Here is a 20650-nt window from a genome sequence, read left to right on the forward strand (position 1 = left end):
CAGGAGGAAAAGGCGCGGCCTGCATGTCAAGGAACGCACGTGTGAGACGGGGCTCTGCGTCCAGATGCACGGACACTTACATGATTCGCAGCTGAGCGCTCGGGTCCAAAGGTGTGATCACACTGGTTCCGTTGGTTCCCTGGAAGACGCTGGGTCTCTGCTGCAACACGGGCTCCTGAGCTCTGACCGAAGGGGACGGGGAGCGGACGTAGCCGTGGCTGCCGGGTCGGCCGGGCTGCTCGGAGCCTGCGGGGCCGAAGGAGAAAGAGAGACGGGCCGTGAGGAAGAGGCTGGGGACCGCAGCACCGGGGGCCGTTCGCCTCCTGATGCTCCTAGACAGAAAAAAGGAAGCCGAGGCCAAGAACCCTGATACCCCACTTTCAGGCCCCCAGAGGAGTGCGTCCCACGAGGGTGTCTCCACAGAGACGAGGTGAAGCCACGCTCGTGGCAAACTTGAAACAGACACCAGCTGTCATTTACTGTTATTTCCATCTCTGTGACAAGTTTCTACCTTGATTCCGAAGAGAAATAAAGATAATGCCAACGATGAAGTCCTGACCCAGATCAGGTTATGTCCACCTCTCTTGTTTTCCCTCAGACTCTGGTGTGTGTGTGTATCGTTTCCAAAAGGAAGTTCAGAACAACCTTTAGGGGTCAGGACGAACGAGGCACCTCGCTGCCCGGGGCCTGGGCGCCCCCTGCCCGCGGGCTCACCTCCGACGCATCCTCCCCAGGAGCTCGGCCCCGCCAACTCCGCGGCTTCGGCATCTGAGCCACAGCTCCTCCGTGACAAAGCCACAGCCCGGACCTGCTCAAAGCTCCTTCTGTCCGACGATCTCAGATCCCGTGTGGAACCACTGTCCCCTCCACCTCCTGACTGTGACTTGACGTCCCCGGGAGCAGCAGTCCCAGCACACACTCCCTCACAGAGCAGGGCTGGCCGGCACCGCCCGAGCCCCCGGCCTACACCGGTCCACACGGGCACTTTTCCCGCGCACACACCCCGGTAGGCGGGGCTGCCGTGTAAGTTCTCGTGTCTGTGAGGCGGCGGTCCGCGTTCACGCGGCCACTGACGGGGCATGGGTCTCCGCGGACACCTCCACACAGACCAACCGCTCAAGTGTCCGACGGAGAAGAATAGCATTTATCGTCTTAGATGTGCATGCTATTCATCGGTGGGATCACAAGCACCTTTACAGATAGAAAAGCGGTGTACAGCCTGCGCTTGGCTTTCTTCAACTGTGTCAATCTCCAGGGTTGTATGCAGCCAACATACAGCCAGCACTGGGTGCTGCCTCACTGTTTGTTGAAGCACCTCCTGTGCTCAGACACGAGTGATTTCATCACAGATCCAGAGGGCAGGTCACATCGAAGTGCCTTTAGGCTCTGCAACCACCGGGTCAGCTACAACAAAGCCCCAAGGACGGTGTGGCGGTCACGTGTGATGACCGGCCCTGGGCCCCTCCCTCCGGTGCCACACTTCAGTTCAGAGGGTGTGTCTCCTGTGACCAGGGGGAAGGTCACCCTCCGGTTCTGCGCTGCCTCTGGCCCCCTTTGCCTCCACCTTGTCCTGCCCTCCCAGAAACACCTCAGGCCCGGCCTGCTCCGCCCTGCACCGTCCAATCCCCACTCCCGCAGACTCGCTCACACCGGCACGCTCTGCCCTCCCTCCTAAATGCCAGATCCGTGTCTGCCTGACAACACAGACGTGACAAGTGGTCTGATCTCACTGAGAGACAGTTACACCGCGGATAAGAACAAATGTTCCAGAGGTGTGTGGACCAGCTGCATCCAAGGTAAAAACCGTGACCCGTCTGCGCCCACTCGTCTCGCCCCTCCCCGCCTCGTGACTGCCGAGTCCCTCGGGCATCCCAGCCGCCGTGTCCCAGCAGCAACTTCCTGGCCGCTCCCAGTGTCCACACAGCTCAGGCCGCCGCCGAGACCCAGAGGGTGTGTCAGAGGATGCAGTGACGGTCCTGTGGTCCTCGCGGCACGGACCACGCCACCTGCTGGGTCCTCACCGCTTCACGCCACTGCCATGCAAGTGCCCTGTCCCCACAGCACCTGCCTCCTGCACCGAGCCGTGACTCTGAACGTCACGACCTTCCAACCCTCCTTCCCCGCCTCCCCACGCAGCTGGGAGCCTCCGCCGGCTGCGTCAGGCTGCAGGAGCTCAGGTCCCGGCCGCGCCCGCGCCCCAGCCCCGCACCCACCTGGCCGCAGGTACAGGTCCGAGGGGGCCGCGGCCAGGCGCTCCCGCTCCTTCTCCCGCTCGGCGCTTGCCGCCGCAGCAAGGTGTGTCGAGTGTCCTGTAAAACACAGGCCTGCGACTTGAGGACAGAACGTCCACTGGCAGGTCCAGCAAACAATTTTTTAATTCTTAAGGGACTGAAAGTTTTTCAGCAAGTTCCACATTTGAGGTGAAGGAGGTCTGCTGTATTTAGAGTCTCAGGTGGTAAGCAGAGACAACACAAACTCCAGGGAATTTCTGGAGCACCTAGGGACAGACGGCACGCAGGAATGACTACTGAATACTCAAGAAAATGTGCAGACCGAATGGGGAAAAAGTACCCTCAAAGGCTGTTCTGTGAACGCACGTGTGTGACCGCAGGCTCTCACCTGGAGACAGGGATGCCGAGTTGTACGGCCTGGGGGGGAAGGTGATCTGGGTGCCGGGGATGTACGTGATTCTGTCCATGGGAGGCGTAGTTGTTCCCCCTGGATGAGGCACTAAAATTGCTGGAGGCATGTTGGTCAGGTCAATGATTCCTGGTCCAAAGAAATACAGCACGGTTGTGTCAGGTTCGAGCGTCAGTCTACGGATGCAGAGCTGCGCGTGCCTTTCATTCTGCTTCTCTCTAAAACCCAGTGATGACTTGCAGAGAGTGTAAACCAAGCTGTTTAAGGGCATCACGGCTCTGTAAGAGCTTCTGTAATCTAGAGAAGGGCACAAAATGCTGTGCCCACACCAGCAGCCTAGCGCAGGGACAGACCGAAGGGGGGGGCCGACTGGTAAAACTGTGATTTCAGACCTGAGCACGCTCATCTGGGTCCCTCACAGACAGAAGGGATGGTCCCCTTCTCCACCCCTCGCTCCTTCCCCAGGCTCCACCTGAGCTGTGCAGACACACACCCCTGGCGGCCGGGTACGGGAGGCTCAGCTGCTGCTCCCGCGGGGAGAGCCCTCTGGCCACGTCGGGGCGCAGGTTCACTTGCATCTGCTGCGAGGTGATGTAGTCGTTCAGGATGGTCTGCCTCGTGTTCTCCATCGCATACAGCTGGTACTGGCTCGGGTAGCCGGGAGTGGGCGACAGCTGTCTCTGAAACAGGTACGCGGCAGCTGCTGGGGGAAAGGAGAGAGAACTGCCCTTAGCTTGGTCTGGGGGGGACTCCTCTGCCCAACATCACCCACAGAGTCTGGAATAAGCACCTGCTGAGCTCATGTGTGGGGTCAGTTCTGCTTAGACCCGACACATCAGCGTTATGACAGGACCACTGATGTCAGGTGCCATGGACGGCGGTGGACACGCTGGACAGAGTGGGAGCACTCAGCTTTTTACCACCAGAACAGGAGCTAAAACAATTCTCAAGTAGTTCCACTTTCAATCTTTGCCCTGTAACTATTAGATTTCCCACCTGAAGTCTCCAAGAGCTGTGTCTGAAATTAAAATTGTGTTTTGTAGCGTTGATCATCTCCCACAACTAAGGGGAAATACACGTGGAAATACTTTGTAACGAACAGTCTTCACCCTTCTGATGAGTGCACGTGCTCAGGGCAGAGACTAGCCTGTGAAGGGCCGGGCGCTAAGTATTTTCAGCTTTGGTCATGTAAAGGAATGGATGGGGCTGCATTCTGATAGAACTTCATTTGCACAGACAGGCAGCAGCAGGGCTTGGCCCCCAGGCTGCAGTTCGGCACCTCTGGGTTGGCACAGGACCCAGATGCCAGGAAGGGTGGGGGTGGGAAGAGGCAGGAGCTAACACACACTGTGAGCTTACACAGCGCGGTATGTCAACGACAGCTCAACAAAACTGGAAGGAGAAAAAGCAGAGGGTGACGCCTCTATTCTCAGGACACTCACACTCCAGCTCCAACTCAAAGTTGACAAACCAGTGAAACTGCTCTAAAGGACGGTGATAAATACTAAGTCAAAGTGCAAACATTCTGAGAGCGTGAGGGACATGTTCTCCCTCGAAGGACATGTGACGAGCTTTCTGGAGTGTCTGCTTCCCCTCGTCTGGGACTCCCAGCTAAGTGCCGGCTGACAGTGTGGGGCTTCCACCTCAGTCCTGGGAGATAGCCCCTGAAGAACCAGGGGTGTGTCTGAGACTCAGCGTTCCCAAGTGGCAGACAGCTTGACGGCGCTGACATCAAGACAGCCCAGCCAACCCACCAGCCCTGTGCCCAGTGCAGACCGCTCTCCTGGAAAGCTGCACGCGTCTCACCCGCCAAGGCCACCGTCAGTGGGGTCTGTTCAGAAGTTCCTTCCTGTACTTGCCGCTGTAATTATGTAACTTAGGGAAAGAGTCTGTAAATCAGAGAAGCAGCAAAAGGGTGGTCTCTCTAGAAGCTCGGCTGGCTGCTTTGGAAAGACTCAGTGCAACAGCTGAGTTAGGTATGGACTAGGTAACTTCAAAAGACTGGGGAAACGCTAGAAGGATGCTGTATTTAGATTGCTTTGAAGTGTCTTTAAATTCTAGCTTCACTTAAAAAATTGAACATGGAAATGAGTGACTGTCATTTGTACAAGACTGACAGTGGCCCTGACCGTACGGCAGAACACTGGTAAACGAGTGTCTGTGTTGTAAATTAAAACGCACAAGGTATGTCTGTGTCATTAAAAACCATTCTTCACGGAGGTGGGCACAGCTCAGCAGGAGTGTGGGCTTAGACGGCACGAGGGCCCGCGTTCAATCCCCAGTACTTCCATTAAAAAAAGTTCTTCACATTAACCTATTTTTCCAATCAGCTCAACCAGACGCTATCAGATAGGAGGGCTTTCCATCTATCTAGCATTTTTCTTTAGGGGTGCTGGTAATGTTCTGCTTCCTGACGTGGGTGCTGGTCCCACAGATGCCCAGCGTGTGAAGGCTCGCTGAGCTGGACGCTGACGACGCGCGCAGCTGTCTGCCTGCTGTACCCTCACAACAGCAAGTTGAGGAAGTCATGCAGGTGACTCGTTCCTTTGCCTTACGTTCTCACTCGGCACTGCGCTTACCAGGGTCCAGAGCACGGTGGAACGGCAGGGCTGGGTCCAGATGTGTGGGGAGGTGGCTGCGATACACCTCCCCGGGCGCGCCGGCCCTGTGGTGGGGCTCGAAGGGGCTGTGGCTGACCGCGGGGTCCACCCCCGGCACCGGGGACTTGGCGGCGATGCTCTCCCTCTGGGTGGGCGTCAGGGTGGATTTTCTCTCGTGACTGCTGGACTTGCTAGAAGAAATCGTAACTGGAAGAGAAAGGGCCACCACCACAAATTCTTACGCAAACTCGCTGCGTGTGACAGTGTTTATCTGTTTCTCAGGCATTCAAATACAGACCACATCCATGTAACAGCCGACCTTCTCCTTCCACTAACATTCAACACTCAACGTGCAAACGTGAGGAACTGGCGGAAGCCTCCGTGACTCGGAGACGGCCCGCTCTGGGATCCCAGCACCGGGCTTCACCACCGAACGTTCTCCAAGACTGAAAATGACACGCAGCACTCTCCTGTAACCCCCGACAGGGACGGGGCGGGACGCACCATCGGGGGCTCTGCTCAGCACGGGGGAGCCTGCTTTCCGCATGACCCAGTATCCTCAAGTCTCCGGACCCCTCACGTGCCGACCCCGCGCCCTCTCTGCCCGCCTTCCCCCCCTTGCTGTGTCCCGCTGCTCCCTGGCTCTGTCCTCCCTCAAAGATGCTCGTCACCACACCAGCATCAACCCCTCCCTGCTCTAGCCTCTCCGTTCTCCCTGACGTGACTCAGAGGTCAGGTCATCCACCCGCCCCCCCCCACTGCTTTAACAACTGCGGTAAAACACACAGAACACAGAATTTAGTTTCAGCCATTTCAAAGCGTACACTTCGTGACACACACACACAATGTTGTGGAGCCATCCCCACTGGCTAATTGTTAGTATTTTGATAGTATCAACTTCCCCACAATCAAACAAACCTTCCTGTCAAAACCGAGAGGTCACGCTGCTTCCTCACAGCACCTCACGCCGCAGCCTGCTCAAACGCGGAGCGCCCTGCCCTCTGCAGGGAGGTCCTTCTCCTCCAAAACCAGAGCCCGCAGGCCTGGGTTCCCCCTACCCCTGAGCGGGCGCTGCCTCCCCCTCCCTCTCCGCCCCAGAGTCCTGCCCAGGACCCCGCACAGAAGCCCCTGATAAGGACTGCAGTACAGTTTCAAATGATAAGTGGAAACATTTTTAAGGGCCTCAGATTATTTCCGGGACACCTGGTAAAAATCCACGCCCCTGTCCTCAGTGACATCCCCGCCGGCAGCACAAAGCTGGGGGAGGAGCAGGGTCACAGTGAGGATGGCAGCAACACCAGCAACCAGAGCGCACGCTGCCAAGTCCTTCCTGCACGCCAGCGCTGCCCTCCCACAGCCCTCCTCGCAACAGTCCAGCAAGGTGAGGCCGCCTATCATGCCGCCATTGCACGACGAGGAAGCCACAGCACGGGGAAGTGAAGCGACCTGTCCACGCCAGCGCAGTACCAAGAACCTTGGTTCAAGGCTCAGCAGCCTCGCTCCATGGCCTAACTCCACCGGCGCACCAGACTGCACCGCGAGCCCGGGTCAAGACGGGCCTCCAGAAAACCCCACAGGACTGGATGAAAACCCTCTCCAAGCATTTCTTACTCTAGAGCATTTCTGGACTGCACCACACCCTGCACTTAATTAAAATACTAGGTACGTGGCCTACATTATGGCTCCTCTCAACCTGGGAGGTAGCCAGTCTTCCCCGCCCGAGGGGGTGTCAGGCACAGCCTGCACGCGTCACCTGCTGAGCTGACACTCAGACATATGCCGCCTGCGGAGGGGCGACGAGCATGGTGACAGGGGTCAGACAGGGACGGGGCGAGACGCACCATCGGGGGCTCTGCTCAGCATGGGGGAGCCTCTGGACACGGTGCTGGCGTAACTGCCGGGCGTGCGCCGTGCGCTGGCGTCCTCGTAAAGCCCCGGGCTCAGCTGCGCTTTGGGGGCCTCGTGCAGCGTGGACCGCAGGACCGAGGGGCCGGAGCTCACCACCGACGTGTGCCGGGAGCGCACGGGCTCCCCCGCCTTCATGTCCTCGTACTTGCCCCGCTCGGCTGCTTTCACGCTCTCTGGCATGATTTCCAGCGGAGGCATCCCACGCGGCAGCTTGCTAGGCCCCGTGATCAGGGACTTGACGTTGTGCTTGATGGCAGACGGACCCGAGCTGCTGTCAAACTTGATGGGGGTGCCCTAGGGGAGAGACAAGCGTCATGGTGGCCCAGGAAGGGCCACATCTGGCTCCCGGCGACCTCAGCCGGTGTGCGCCCAGCCTGTGCGACCCCACCCGCATGACGTGCTCCCACACTCCTACACGAGGAAGGCTAAGGAGAAAGCACACACACACCTACGCGTTTGTTCCACGAGCCCTGCCGTCTGAAGCACGACTTACAATCACTACGTCACACGTTGGAACCCCCCCCAGATGCCGGGGCGGGTACCTGGGAGATGGAGCCCTCGACGATGGGCCTGGTGCCCGGGACCCCCTCTGGGGTCTTCCGGCTCTCCGGAGCAGCCGCGTCCTGCCGCGGGATCTCATGCACCGAGCGCCCCATCTCTTTGATGGTGGTGATGCCGTCGTAAGGCTTCCCTTTGCTGATGGCGCCTTCGAACGCGCGAATGGGCGGGCTCTCCCGTTTAATCTGCTTGGGGTACTTAAGGCCGTCTTCAAAGCTCTCAGTGGTCGCTCTTGGTGTGCCTTCAAGAAAGGATTCCAGAAACACACTCATTAAAATAATGCCACCGAACTGGGCACTAAAAACTTCAGTCATTTCTGCCCTATGTAATTTACTGCAGTGCAAGAACTCAGTGCCCTGCCATCCTGCAGCTTCTAATCAGCTTCTCCTCGCAGCAGCCCCTCCGAGAAACACTCATCGGGCGTTATCTTTCCAGGGCTGCCCAAGAGTTAAGACACTGTTCACCAGTCACAGGATGGCTCTCACACAACGAAGGAGTCTCTGCAGTCAGAGATTAGGTAAGTGTCATCTTCAAATAGACACGTAGCTCAGAGAAGAAGAGTTACAGTCGGCACTCAAATATCTAGTATTTCAAAAGGGAAAATACCTTAAAAACAGGCTTCGTGCAGGGCAAATTCATGCCGAACCACGGTGCCCGTGAGGCAGCCGTGAAGGCAGGCGAGCGAGCGGAAGGCTTACCCTGCATTATGGACCCAGACAGCACAGTCCTCTCCTTGAGGTCCGCGTGAGGGCTCCCCCTGGGTAGCGCCCGGCATATCAGCCCTTCCAAACGAGAAAGCGGTCCAGGCGTTAGACACACGTGCAGGTCAGTTCACGTCCTCGTCACACACGTCACACACGTCACACTGCCCTGAGAGCAGGTGCTGGTGACGGAGGCTCCGTGCAGAACGGGGCATCATTTTAAGTTTGCAGACTATTCAGAAGAACATCACGGGAAACATAAAAGCTGCAGGTACCAGCATGACATCACTCGCTCCCTTTTACACGTTTCCCAGTCAGGAGCTGGCCATGCAGGGCGTCTACTGCGGGCCACACGGCAAGGACCAGCGCTTTCAGAGCCAAGTCTGAAGCCCCAGTGCCGTTCACCACGGCGAGAGGGCACACAGGGGGGCTGGAAACCGCTCTCGGCTCTGGAACGCCAAAGACGGACACCTCAGAGGTGGGTAAAATACAGCAAATGAAACAGCAAATCAAAATCAAAGAGCCAGAGAACCTCCTAAGAAGTTCCAGGTTATGTTGCCAACAAACCTGAATTAAGGAAAGTGATTTTTTTTTTTTTACTACAGCAAAAATCCAGCTCTTAGAAAATTACACAGGCCTTCTAAGACCTCACACTGTTTTTAGAATTTCATCTAGATTAAAGTTAAACGTTTGAGACAGGTTAAGATTTAAGGAACGTGACACCAACAAAACAACCGACTTAGGAACGCGCGCCCCATGGGCAGCACGGGCAGGACGCCCGCGCCCCGTCCTCACACACAGAATTAAACACCCAGCCCCTCGGCCGACGGGGAGACGGGCGCAGAGCAGTTCGCCAGCAGAGGGTGCGGTTGGGGCTCAGACGCACCTCTGCTCTGCTCACTACACCCCTCCACCTGCCTCACGATAACAGACAAAGTTCTCATGATAAATGTGACATTTTTCAAACTCACAAACAGGAATAACGTACATGTTCTGCGAGCAACCTAACTGCCGCCCATGGTGTGAGACCAGCTCTGCCCCACCCCCGCGTTCCCCCACGGCGTGCACCGCTCGGCTTACGTACACATATAACAGAGCGTGTATTAACGCAGATTCCATACTGCGTGTTATATTTTATATTACATGTATTAATAATATCATGAGAGTTTCATTTCTATATTGACATAAATATAAATTTCAGTAGAAACGACAAGAGACTGAACACAACCTAACCCAACAATGTAAACTCACGACACAGAATTAAACACCTCTCCACAGTGTTGCGGACACAGCACTTACCCTCTAGCGGTGCTGACACGGGAGACTCCCTCACGGACAACCCTGGCTTCAGAGCTCCTTCCACTGAGTCGTAGCTTCTTTTCAGGCTGATTTCGTGCGCTGTCCTAGGGCTCCTTGCCCCTTCTCGGGCATTCTTAATATCTGCAGGACGTAGACACAGGAGCTGCTCAGGGAGCCCAAGGCCTGTTGTTCCACAAACAAGTTATCTCAATGTCACAATCTTGCAGAAATAACAATGTAGATACTAGTAACCTACCATAGACATCTGTGTAGATGACATTCGTAAAAATGTTTTTGTTCACTCAAATCTATGTATCGAGTGCCAGGCATAAGCCAGGCTTGCAGATAGTGGTTAACAAACTAGGTCCCTTCCCTGGTGAAACCTCCCCAGCGGCGGTGGGCACAAGTGCATTGGCAGGGGCCACTGCAGAGTCACAGGCGCCATGAGGAGAGAAGGACCGCGGCCCCTGAGAGGGCTGGGAGGCCAGACGCCTAAGGGCGCGGGTAAGGGGCACGTGAACACAGCACTGCAACGTCGTGACGTCACCTGATACCCCACGGCTGCTGAGTGACTATCGGACAGGTGCGCGGGACAAAGGGAAGGGTCACACCCCAGGCGGGAGGCTTCACCACTCTACTCAGAGCAGCACCCAATTTAAAGCTTAACCCTAAGAGCACATCTAAAATGTTTTTCTACAAAGAGACATGAAAATAGATTTAAGAAGAATTTATATTCAATACTCTTCCCAGAATTATCAGACTACTAGGTGTGCCCTAATTTTTAGCTCATAAAATAGGTATCCCTTTAAAATAAAAGTGATTCGATTAATGTTAAACAAAGATTCTCCCCTGGGCTAAGCTGCCTGCCCATGGCTGACGACGCAGGGCCGCTTGGGGACTCCCACTGCGGGCTCTGCACTGTGGGTCCCTTTCCACAGGTCCCGTGGGAAGTACCAGTATTACCCCTCTGCATATCACAGGGAGGCAACCTGGGCTCAGGGAAGGAAAACCCACTTCCCACGGCAGGCGTGGGGAGCCAGACCCACGTGTTCAGCCCCGCGTCTCGGCATGGCCTCGGCGTGGCACTTACTGTCATAGGACAAGATGTGTCCGCTCTTGCCCTCATAGATGACGTGGCCTTTGGATGCAGCTTCCTCTCGGCCCTTCTCCGGACCGCCCTCTTCAACAGACAGTCTAGAAATGGGCCCCTTCACCAAAGCCTCGGTTGGGATGCCAGCCTGGGACAGAGCCGGGGTCCCCTGTCATCAAGTCAAACACAGGCACCACGGGTCACTCACATTTACAGGAAACCAAGGGCACTCAGAAGATGTAACCCACTAGATCAAGCCGCGTCCTCAAGTAGGAAAGGCCAGCACGTGAGGGGAACCAGACACACGTTATAAACGAAAAGAGCTCCTGGGCCTTCGTCCTCAGACCCTGCCACACAAAGCTTCTTGAGACGCCAAGAGGGGTGTGAGCTGAAGCAGCCCTTCCCTCCTTAAAGTCAGACCTCTGGGAAGGCATTTAACTCTGAGAAACAAAATCTGCCGTAAGGCCTAAAATCATGCAAATACAATAAAGCTTTTTTAAAATTTCTTAAGAAAAATAAGATGATAAATTAGGCTTTAAACTGAAGTACCACCTCTCTCTCTCATATCGTGACAAGGGGGCACTCAGATGCCGGTCTGTGACGTGACTCAGCTCAGGCCACGGCCTCTGAGTCTGCCTAAGGCCATGGTTCTCCCTGCCCTTCCTGTGAGCAGTAACCCTTCCTTCGGGGGAAATCACTTGTGGAAATCGTGCACAACGCTTAGAAAAGTGAGCTGCCTGGGCTGAGCGGGAGTGAGGGGCCCAGCCCCAGCCCATGCACACAGTCAGGTCCCCAAACCTCCTGCGAGGTCACTCTGAACCCACATGTCCCAGCAGGGCCGTGACGAGGCACCTGCTCACGCGGCCGAGAGGTGAACTTGGTAGTAAACACCTGGAAACCCTTATACCCTCTTCAAAAGTGTGCCCACCACTCGGGCAGGCTGGCGTGGAAATCAGCAGGTAGAGCCCAGCCTCTTCTGACCCGGTCCATCCTGTCTTCCTACCCACAGTCCCAGCGCCGGGGTGAAAGTGAAGAAGGAAAAGTAAGACTCATCGGCCATTTATTTGTCTTCTGTTTATATTAGTGTTTGCTTATTCTGTAAACTAACTCCAGGGGGACGGATGACTTCGGTCAAACGTGGAAGGAGATCTGAAGAGTTGGTGTGTGCCTTTCTACATCACTACGTGCCGTCCTCACAGTAAACCAGGTCGCAGGAAGAAGTCACTGGGGACTCTTGTTAAAATGGAGGTTCTGACTCAACAGGTCGGAGTGGGGGTGCAGTGTCCGCACTGTTCTAACGAGTTTCCAGGGCATGCTGACGCTCTGGAGCACAGCCTACACCAAGGGCCTGGTTCTCAGCTGGGCACACAGCAGAATCACCGCGTGGCCAGAACACAGGCGGCTGGGCCCCGCCAGGACATCTAGGGTGGGCCTGGGCGTTTCTGTGCCTGACAACTTTCCAGACGACACTGACGCTGCTGGTCTGGGGACCCGACTTGAACACCCACTGTCCTAGGGAACAGGAACACAAGACCAGGAACAGGAACAGAACAGAAAACTTGTTCTGGGCACAACGCACGGAAGCACAGGACTCTGTTTGCAGTGACTTCCCGAAACAGAACTCCCCGTGCAGCTCCAGTTAATAAAGAGGCTAAGGACTGCTTTACATTTCAAACTAAAGGTAATGTTTAACCAAGGAAAAGAAAGACCTCTTATTAATCAAAACTGGCAATGTATTTCGCCTAAAATTACAAGAAGATGCTTGATTTTTGGTGCTTTCGTCAACGCCATCCATACTTCCTAGGGCAGCATGATATCCTAGCAAGGCAGCTGACACACTGAGATTGTGGGCTTTCCTTTCCAGAAGGGGCAAAAGCAAGCACGTAATTTGCAATGATTTTCTTCTCAATTTCTATTTAAGCTGAACACACTGTCAAAGCTTTGCCAGGAAGACAGTGAGAGCTGCACCAACCAGAACTTGTTTCTTCTGCCAATTTGCAAAGAAGTGACCTTTTCAAGTGAACCAGAGCATAAATAATGCGCCTTACGGTCAAAAATTATCGCCTTAATTTCTTTCTGCAGACGATTTATAGATCCGGGGATTACGGTCACTGAGACCAGCCCCATAACCCAGAACAGTGAACAACTCAGGCACAAAACTGTGCTGCTGGGACAGCCAAGGCTCTCGAGGCTTTGGTTCCCGCTCTCTGGCGAGCCCCTGACCAGAGCCCCAAGGATGAGCTGCTCACCTGGGTGATGGAGCCCCGGAGGGACGGGACGCCCTCCACAGGAAGTTTGCTGGCTGGGGTTCCCCGAGTTATACTGCCCTCCTGAATGGCTCCCGTGGTACCTGAATGAAAACAAAACCGTCAGTGAATCACACCCCTACACCTGAAAAAACCAAACAAAATCAGCCCCAACTTGGCACAGAGGTAAGAAGAGAAGGAAACAACAGCACAAGAAGAAGGGTTTCTGTTTTATCAAAATGTACTTTTACAATAACTCTGCAGTCATTAAAGAGGGCTGCAGAAATGCAAAACTTCAAAGATTTTAAATCATCTTTATATAGAAAGAAAACTTAAATTTAGAATTAAAGGCTCTCAGTTAAAAGCCCATCCTTGAAACACGTCGCTGACTTCCTTTAATACATTTACTGGGGACAGAAGTTTACTATCTCTACCGAGCAGCACGTTTTACCTCTGACCACTCCTTCGTGCTGGGCTCTGACCAGTAAGCCCTCAGGCTGTGAGTTCTGGCTTCGGGGAGAAAATTCTTCCTGTTTGATGTAGGGCACAGGAGCTACGAACCAAAGCGAGAGAAAGTGAGGTGAGCGAGTGTGGGTCCCTGACTGCGACACGATGAACATGAGACGTCCAGGTGTGTGGTCACTGACCTGGCTTGGCGGCCTCCTGCTGGCGCGGCAGTCCCAGCGAGATGGAGCCTGCCGAGGGCTTGGCTGCCTCTGGGGCGTAGGACGCCTGGTTAGGAGAAGGCAAGTAAGCGCCGGGTGTCCCCTAAAAATAACGTTAAAGGACTAAAGTAACACTGCCTTTGCACGAGGCCAACGACATACACTTAATGTTTGCTTTTCTGCTTATAAAACTTACACCTCCCAGCCCACCCCCTGCCCAAAATTAAGAATGGGTATTTGTAAGGCAGGAAGATTGTCGCAGATTGATTAAATTAAAAAGGTTTTTTTTTTTTAAAGGTGCAAGAGATGTCCTCCGAAATAACCATGCAACGTCGATAATATTTATCAACAAATTACATAAATAACAGCATTAACTATACACTCAAAACGTACATTGTTTTTACTAACAATATTTATTCCTGTTAAAAATGCTACGGGACAGTGACAGCAAAGAAAACGGTAGCGTTATTAGGACTTTCAAAACCTATCCTCCATAAAGGCAACTAGAAAACCTGCAAAAATGATACGAATAACCTTCTCTGAGCTCTTCCCAACTCTTCAGCCGAAGGCTTGTAGAAACCTGGGAGCATTTATTCAAGAGAAGTGACGGAGCCTGGGAGAGCGGGGAGCTCTGTGTCACCAGAACTCCTGCTCTGTTGCCCACCCCCTGCCCCCCGCCCTGCCCCAGCCCTGCGGCAGCCGAGCAGGTCAACAGCCCCCGGCATAGCCCGCAGACACTGGAGGGGAAAGAACCGGGCAAGGGTTCACCACGAGCCTCACTTCCGGGAACTGCCGTGCGCAGAATGGCCCGGTGGCTCTGAGAGACCCACCTGCAAAGCTGACTTTACCGGCCTGACTGCGGTGGGGAAGAGGTACAGGCTGGTCAGAACCAATCGGTCAGAGTCAACGGACTAACTTCCCCACTGCCCGAGGCAGAAGACAACAGCCAGGGAAAACTAGGGTAACCCAAACCTTAAACGGAAAGGCTCAGGACAGAGACGTGCACAGAGGGAGTGAAAAGCTCCAACGCCTCTCCAGGAGTCTAGAAGGCCGTGCGTGCGCTGGGGAAGCCAGCGGAGCCGCGGGCTCTTAGCCCGCTGACCTCAAGGCCTGTGGCAGCAGGAAGGGAGACGCCGGCAGGGCTGTGAGCTGCCTGGCTGAACGCCGGAGGCGCGGCCCCGCGCACACGCAGCCCCAGGAACGACCGAGGCACTTCTTCACTCTGGGCGTTGTCATCTCTGTCCAGCCGTCAGCTGACCACTGACGAAGCAAACGGACTCCAGTGGCCACGTGTGACAGGGAATACAGACTTTACAGAATCAGCTCTGGAAAGTCACCCGGCAAATAAACAGCAAGAAAGGCACACAGCAACAATGGCAAATCCCTGGGAGACGGGAGAATCCGATTTTCAGGGCTGCCACATCCTGCTACAGCTTTAACCAAAAGTAAGACGTGCAAAGAAACAGGAACACGTGACCAAACCCGGGGGGGGGGGGGAGCAGCAAGAACTGTCCCTGGGCTCTAGACTTGCTGGGAAAAGGCTTCAAATCAGCTATTGTAAGCATCTTCAGTGAACTACAGACAGCTGTGTAACAAGAATTAAAGGGAAGCATGAAAACGATGTCTCGTCAGAGACTGTTAACAAAGAGAAAGAAGCCAGAGAGCAGAACCATAAAGAAATCGGGAAGCTGAAAAATACAACTGGAGAGAAAGAAAAGAACTCCCAGCAAACTAAGACTGCGCGGAAACACCGCCCTGACGACAGAAGACCGCGGTGGACACGCCGCGCGGGGCGCGCTGAGCGCCCTCCCGCCCCTCCCCCGCGCCCGCTGCGCACTGCACTGAGACCCTGCCCCAGCCTGCTCAGTAAAGAGCGACAGGGGAGAGGCATGAAGGCTGGGGAGGGAGAAGTAAAGCTGTCTCTATCTGCAGGTGACTCGCACACAGAGAAAATCCTCAGAAATCTATCCCCCGCCAAAGGACAGACAGACAGAACCCCTCTAGGAGCAGTCAGGGATGTCACAGGAGATCAAGTCAGGGGAAAAACATCAGCTTTTTCCTGCACACTAGCAAGAACCAGAAAGTGAAATTTTTAAAAATAAGATCACTTTTAAGAACAAAATACACTACAAATATTAAAATTATCGGATAATAAATTAACAAAACGTGCAAAACCTCTATGTGAGAACTACAAAACATCGCTGAAACTGAAGACCTAAATAAACGGAGAGATGAACCTGTCACGAGTCAGAAGCACCATTTCCTTAAGAATCAATCTACGCACACTGTAAACTAAATATACTTCAATTAAAAAAAATTTAACCTACAGACTTAATGGAACTGCAACCAAAATCCCAGGAGAATTTTTTTGTAGGAACTGACAGACTGATTATGTAATTTATATGGAAATACAAAAGACACAGGAGAGCTAAAGTCTTAGAAAAGTGAAAGCACTCGAGGACACGTACTCATGATCTCAAGACTTTTACTGTAACAGCCACGGCCGTCAGTACCACGGTGCGGACAAAGGGTGGCGAGCAGGTCGTGGGACAGAAGAGCCCAGAGACAGACCCAAACGCGCCGTCAGATCCCTTTGCCAAAGGCACCGGAGCGACCACAGGGAGGAGGAAGAAAAGACTTTCCAAGCAACGTTCCGGGACTGTAGGTCCACACGGACGGCTGACGGCAGCCTGGCCTCACTCTGCGCACAAAAATTCCTTTCACCCGCATCACAGACCTACGTGTAAAAGCCAGAACTGCAGCGCTTTCAGAAGAAAGCCTGGGAGAACATCTCACAAGCCTGAAGCTGGCAAGGATTCCTTAGAGGAAAAGAACTAACCTTGATAGGGAAGAAGTAATACATGGACTTCGAAACGTGAAACTTCTACTCATCGAAACACACAAGCCACAAATAGAAAGAAAAAAAAAGAGTATCACAGAACTTTCCTTCATGACATGAAGAACTTCTGCAACCTCCTAACAAAAAGACGCAGTAAAACAGGCAATGAGACTTAAACGGTCACTTCACACTCAGATGGACAGATGGCCAGTGCGTGTCTGCAGCGTGCTCGACCTCCCCTGTTGTCAGGGAAATGCCAAGTAAAGCCACAATGAAACACCCGCCTCCCACCACATGACTAAAACAAGCGAGAAAGACAGCAGCACGCGGCTCAGGCAGGCCGGCGGCCGCACAAACCGCAGCCGCTCGGGGTGAGCACACAGGGAAGCACGCCTCTTGGGGCCATGCAGAGCAGGAAGACGTGCGCCCACGGGGCCTCTTTCCAGAATGTTCACGTCAGCTTTAGTCACAGTAGCCCCAAGCCAGAAGCGCCTCACGTTTCCACCACCAAGAAACAGAGAAACAAACTGACGTGGTCACACAACCCAGCACCAGAAAAGGAAGACTGCCGACCGCACAAAAACCTGCTGAACCCTGAAACCAGGAAGCTGAGTCGCTGCAGACAGACACAGGGAGGGCACGCTGTGTGACTCTGCTGCTACCACGTTCTAGAAAAGGCAAGGCTCAGCCGGGACAACGAAGGCAGGACAAGGCTGCTCCAGGTGGGGAGGGCCACGAGCAAGCCTTCTGAGGGGACAGCAGCGTCCCCTGGCCTGACAGTGTGGTCACTGGTTTGCAGATCAGTCAAAACTGACTGAACTGTTACAAGACCTTATGAGAAATGGGGTGAGGTGGAGGGCAAAGTCAGAACCCAGCAGAGCTCACCAGTCACCCACAACTCGATGTTTAGAGCCTTTACAACTGTCAACCAGCAAAGATTCTAGTCCCAGAGCCCACCCCGTCTCCTGGCGCAGCCCGGCCCCACGGTGAGCAGGCGGTGCTGGCAGCCAGGCCGGCAGTGACCCAGCAACCCCTTGTGCCCCTTGTAGGAGCCTGGAGGCTGCACTCTCAGATCACCGTCTCCTCGTAAACAGACAGTTTCCCAACGAGGACCCTGACAGATTGGGGTGAGAACGAGGAGACATTTTTACTTAAGCGACAACCAACAGGAGGTCCGCCGGGAAGAGAGGCCCTTTACCTGTGAGATGGAGCCTCCCAGGATGAACGATGGCTTTTCTGAAGCCACGGCGGTTTTGGACGAAGGGATGAGAGGCGGCGGTGGCCGGGTGGGCCGCGCTGTCGGAAGGCGGACCCCTTCGGGGAGGCCAGTCATCACCTGATGCGGCGCCGGCTGCAGGGCTTTGAAGAGGAAGGAAAAACAATGTTAAAGCCGCCGGTTTCCCAGCTGCGACACCGCCTGTCTCAGCCACCTCAGAATCTTTCAAGCACAAATTACACTGTAAGTGCAAGATGGAGGCGAGGACGGACATTCTACTTTAAATTTCTTTCACTTGAATTAAATTTGCACATAGTCAGGTCACAAATGGCATCTGTGAGGCTGAAACAGTCAACTCCCTGTCAAACCAGAGCTCTCAAGCTCACGTTCATTTCAAACTACGTCCGCTTAGCGTATGCAAACGGCAGTCTTCGGTGCTTTTTCCTCTCTCCATCACTCTTTGGACCTCACCATGGAGGTGAGAAAGAGGGTGTTTCTTAGGAACAGCTGGTCCTACAACTCTGGAGAACACACAGATGTGACCTAGCCAGTAAACGTCCTCTTTGCATCTTGCATAACTTGAAAGACATTTACTGATTCTGATTCTCACAGACACTTCATTTGGGGGGGGGGGGGGTTGGATCTCAAGGTCTTTACAAAGTACACGTACTCTTAAAAGAAAAGGCAGTTAACGTCACAGGATACACATATGAACACAGATTTCCCAGTGGCCCCGTGAACCTCAACTGAGTACAACTGAGGATGGGATGCAGAGAGACGAGAAAGTAACTGGAAGCAGCAAGGACGAGTCCTGGATGTGAAGCACGCCGGCCTCGGGCTGTGGGCGGAGGCCGGCAGCCGCGGTGCAGAGGCGCGATATTTACCTGGCGGGGCACTAGAGCGGGCTGCGCTCACTGCGGGCGGGGGCGCGGCTCTACTGCCTTCTCTCGGGGAGAGCCTACGCGGCGATGCTGGCCCTGCTGCGGCACCGCGCATCCGCGCTTCCTGCTCTAGGGCACGTTTGACCTCAGCATAAGGCATATAGGCGACTGATCTTCCTATGAAAGTTAAAGTCATCAAAATAAGGGAAGAACCCCAAATTAAAATAGTAAGTGTGAAAAGGACCAAGCCCACACCATCCAGGGGCAGATCCTACTACCAAGGTCTAACTTCCTGGGGGGAATCCACCCACAGAGAGGTTAGGAAACCCTGAAAACCTCAATCTTCTGTGTAAGCACCATCACTATGACCTCATAAAACCCTCAAAAATTCAATCATACTTGTTCCCTTCAAAGGACAAAGAATTTCTCTTTCCTCTCAGTAGGGAGAATCAAGCATTTTCACAGGCAATAAAGGTCACAACAGGCAAACACCGGATTATCCAGCCATCCTACGGATTCAAGCCTGGCCTGAGTCAGAGGCCAGACCTCTGAGCATTTCAACTCCTAGAATTAGCCTGTTGCAGCCCACCGCTTACTATGCAGAGAAATAAGTGTAAGCAAGAAATGGAAGAAGCCTTTCAAAGGAGGCAGACTGAACTACTTAAAAACAAAGCCACACAAGCTCACGGACCATGAACTGTACAGTAACGCCAATGACCATCACTCTACACAGCCTCCCTCCACATGGAGCAGCAAACAAGCTTCAAGCATCTAAAGGGCATTATCAGATACGCAGCCATATTAAGACTTAAAAATACATATATATATATATATTTACATATAAATGTATAATTTTTTCCTTTTTAAAAAGTGAAATGGACATATTGTTAATTTTGGAAAATCATAAAAGCACAAAGAAGAAAGTAAAAATCATCTGTAACCCAAACCACCTTTAATTTGTGGCATTTTAACAACTGCCAGAACAAATCTCCATTCTTTTTTTTTCCTTTTGTTTATCTAGTCTTATCCATTTATTCTAGATAAATCTGAATTTAAAATTACTTTGAGTACTTCCTCTCCAAAACATCACCGGCATTTTCATTGAATAGTGCATTAAATTTACAAATATAGGAGACTTGACAGTTTATAATGGGTTTTCTAACTGGTGAACCTAGATTTTTTTCATATAGGTCATTTTTCATTATTTCATAAAAATTATCCGTAGGTATTTTATATTTTGTTGCAAGGAAAACCGTCTTTTTATTACATACAGGAATATATATATATTTATACGTACTGATTACTGCAGATATACAAGAAAGAAAGATGTGGATATCTGTGTATCAAATTTTTCTGAGAAACTTAATGACTTTCCTCTTAGCTCTAAAAACTTTTCAATTGATTCTTCTAGGCTTCTGAGGTGGATAATCTTACCCTGTGAATAACAACTTGTGTTCTCTCTTCAAACAGCTAAACTTCTTTCTTGGTTCCTGTTCCTTACGGCACTGCAGCGAGTAACAGAGAGCACCCTCAAAGACTCTCTACAGAGAAGGACCCTAGTGTTTCACTGCTAAGTGGAAGATTTGTGACTGGTTTCAAATAGAGCATCATCAGCACAAGGCGTCCAAGTTCTTTAGCTTACTAAGGTTTTTGTAAAATCCGGGATCGATGGCAGTACTGTCAGCTGCCAGGACTCTGCCTCGTGCAGAGCACTGTGCGTTATACAGAGTTTCTCATTTAGCCCTCACGACCAGTGAGATCGTTAACACCATTTCACAGATGAGGAAACTGAAGCTCCAAAGAATCACACCTAACCGCCCAGCCAAGGATGGGGGCTCTTCCAAAGGAGTGCAGATCCTGGCCCTGAGCTCTAACCCACAGTGCAATGATGCCTCCCCAAAGCACTGAACTCGGATGCCCCTCGGGCAGCCGTCAGGGTCAGGTTACTCGTCCTTCTTTGACAGAGTAATGTAATGAATTAGATTATTAAGTGTCCTAGCACTGTGC

The 20650-nt window shown here is 53.1% G+C and overlaps 1 protein-coding gene across 22 annotated transcripts in view; it reads right to left on the reverse strand.

Annotated features, from left to right (window-relative positions):
• NCOR1 (nuclear receptor corepressor 1) overlaps nt 1-20650 on the reverse strand; it is a 163792-nt gene that overhangs the window by 15020 nt on the left and 128122 nt on the right. For 9 of the 22 annotated variants that reach the window (XM_074342073.1, XM_074342074.1, XM_074342078.1 and 6 more), the window contains 15 exons: nt 18647-18820; nt 17745-17905; nt 13690-13810; nt 13494-13595; nt 13046-13146; nt 10797-10965; nt 9707-9889; nt 8405-8488; nt 7691-7947; nt 7082-7442; nt 5220-5447; nt 3134-3343; nt 2620-2769; nt 2214-2309; nt 81-246 (listed from right to left, as the gene is read on the reverse strand). In XM_074342073.1, coding sequence (XP_074198174.1) covers nt 81-246; nt 2214-2309; nt 2620-2769; nt 3134-3343; nt 5220-5447; nt 7082-7442; nt 7691-7947; nt 8405-8488; nt 9707-9889; nt 10797-10965; nt 13046-13146; nt 13494-13595; nt 13690-13810; nt 17745-17905; nt 18647-18820 — 2563 coding nt within the window. The remainder of the gene's footprint in view (nt 1-80; nt 247-2213; nt 2310-2619; nt 2770-3133; nt 3344-5219; nt 5448-7081; nt 7443-7690; nt 7948-8404; nt 8489-9706; nt 9890-10796; nt 10966-13045; nt 13147-13493; nt 13596-13689; nt 13811-17744; nt 17906-18646; nt 18821-20650) is intronic. The other 13 variants (XM_074342092.1, XM_074342089.1, XM_074342091.1 and 10 more) reach the window with 7 other exon arrangements.

This window comes from Camelus bactrianus, chromosome 16 (genome assembly GCF_048773025.1).
Source record: "Camelus bactrianus isolate YW-2024 breed Bactrian camel chromosome 16, ASM4877302v1, whole genome shotgun sequence".
Lineage (NCBI taxonomy): Eukaryota > Metazoa > Chordata > Mammalia > Artiodactyla > Camelidae > Camelus > Camelus bactrianus.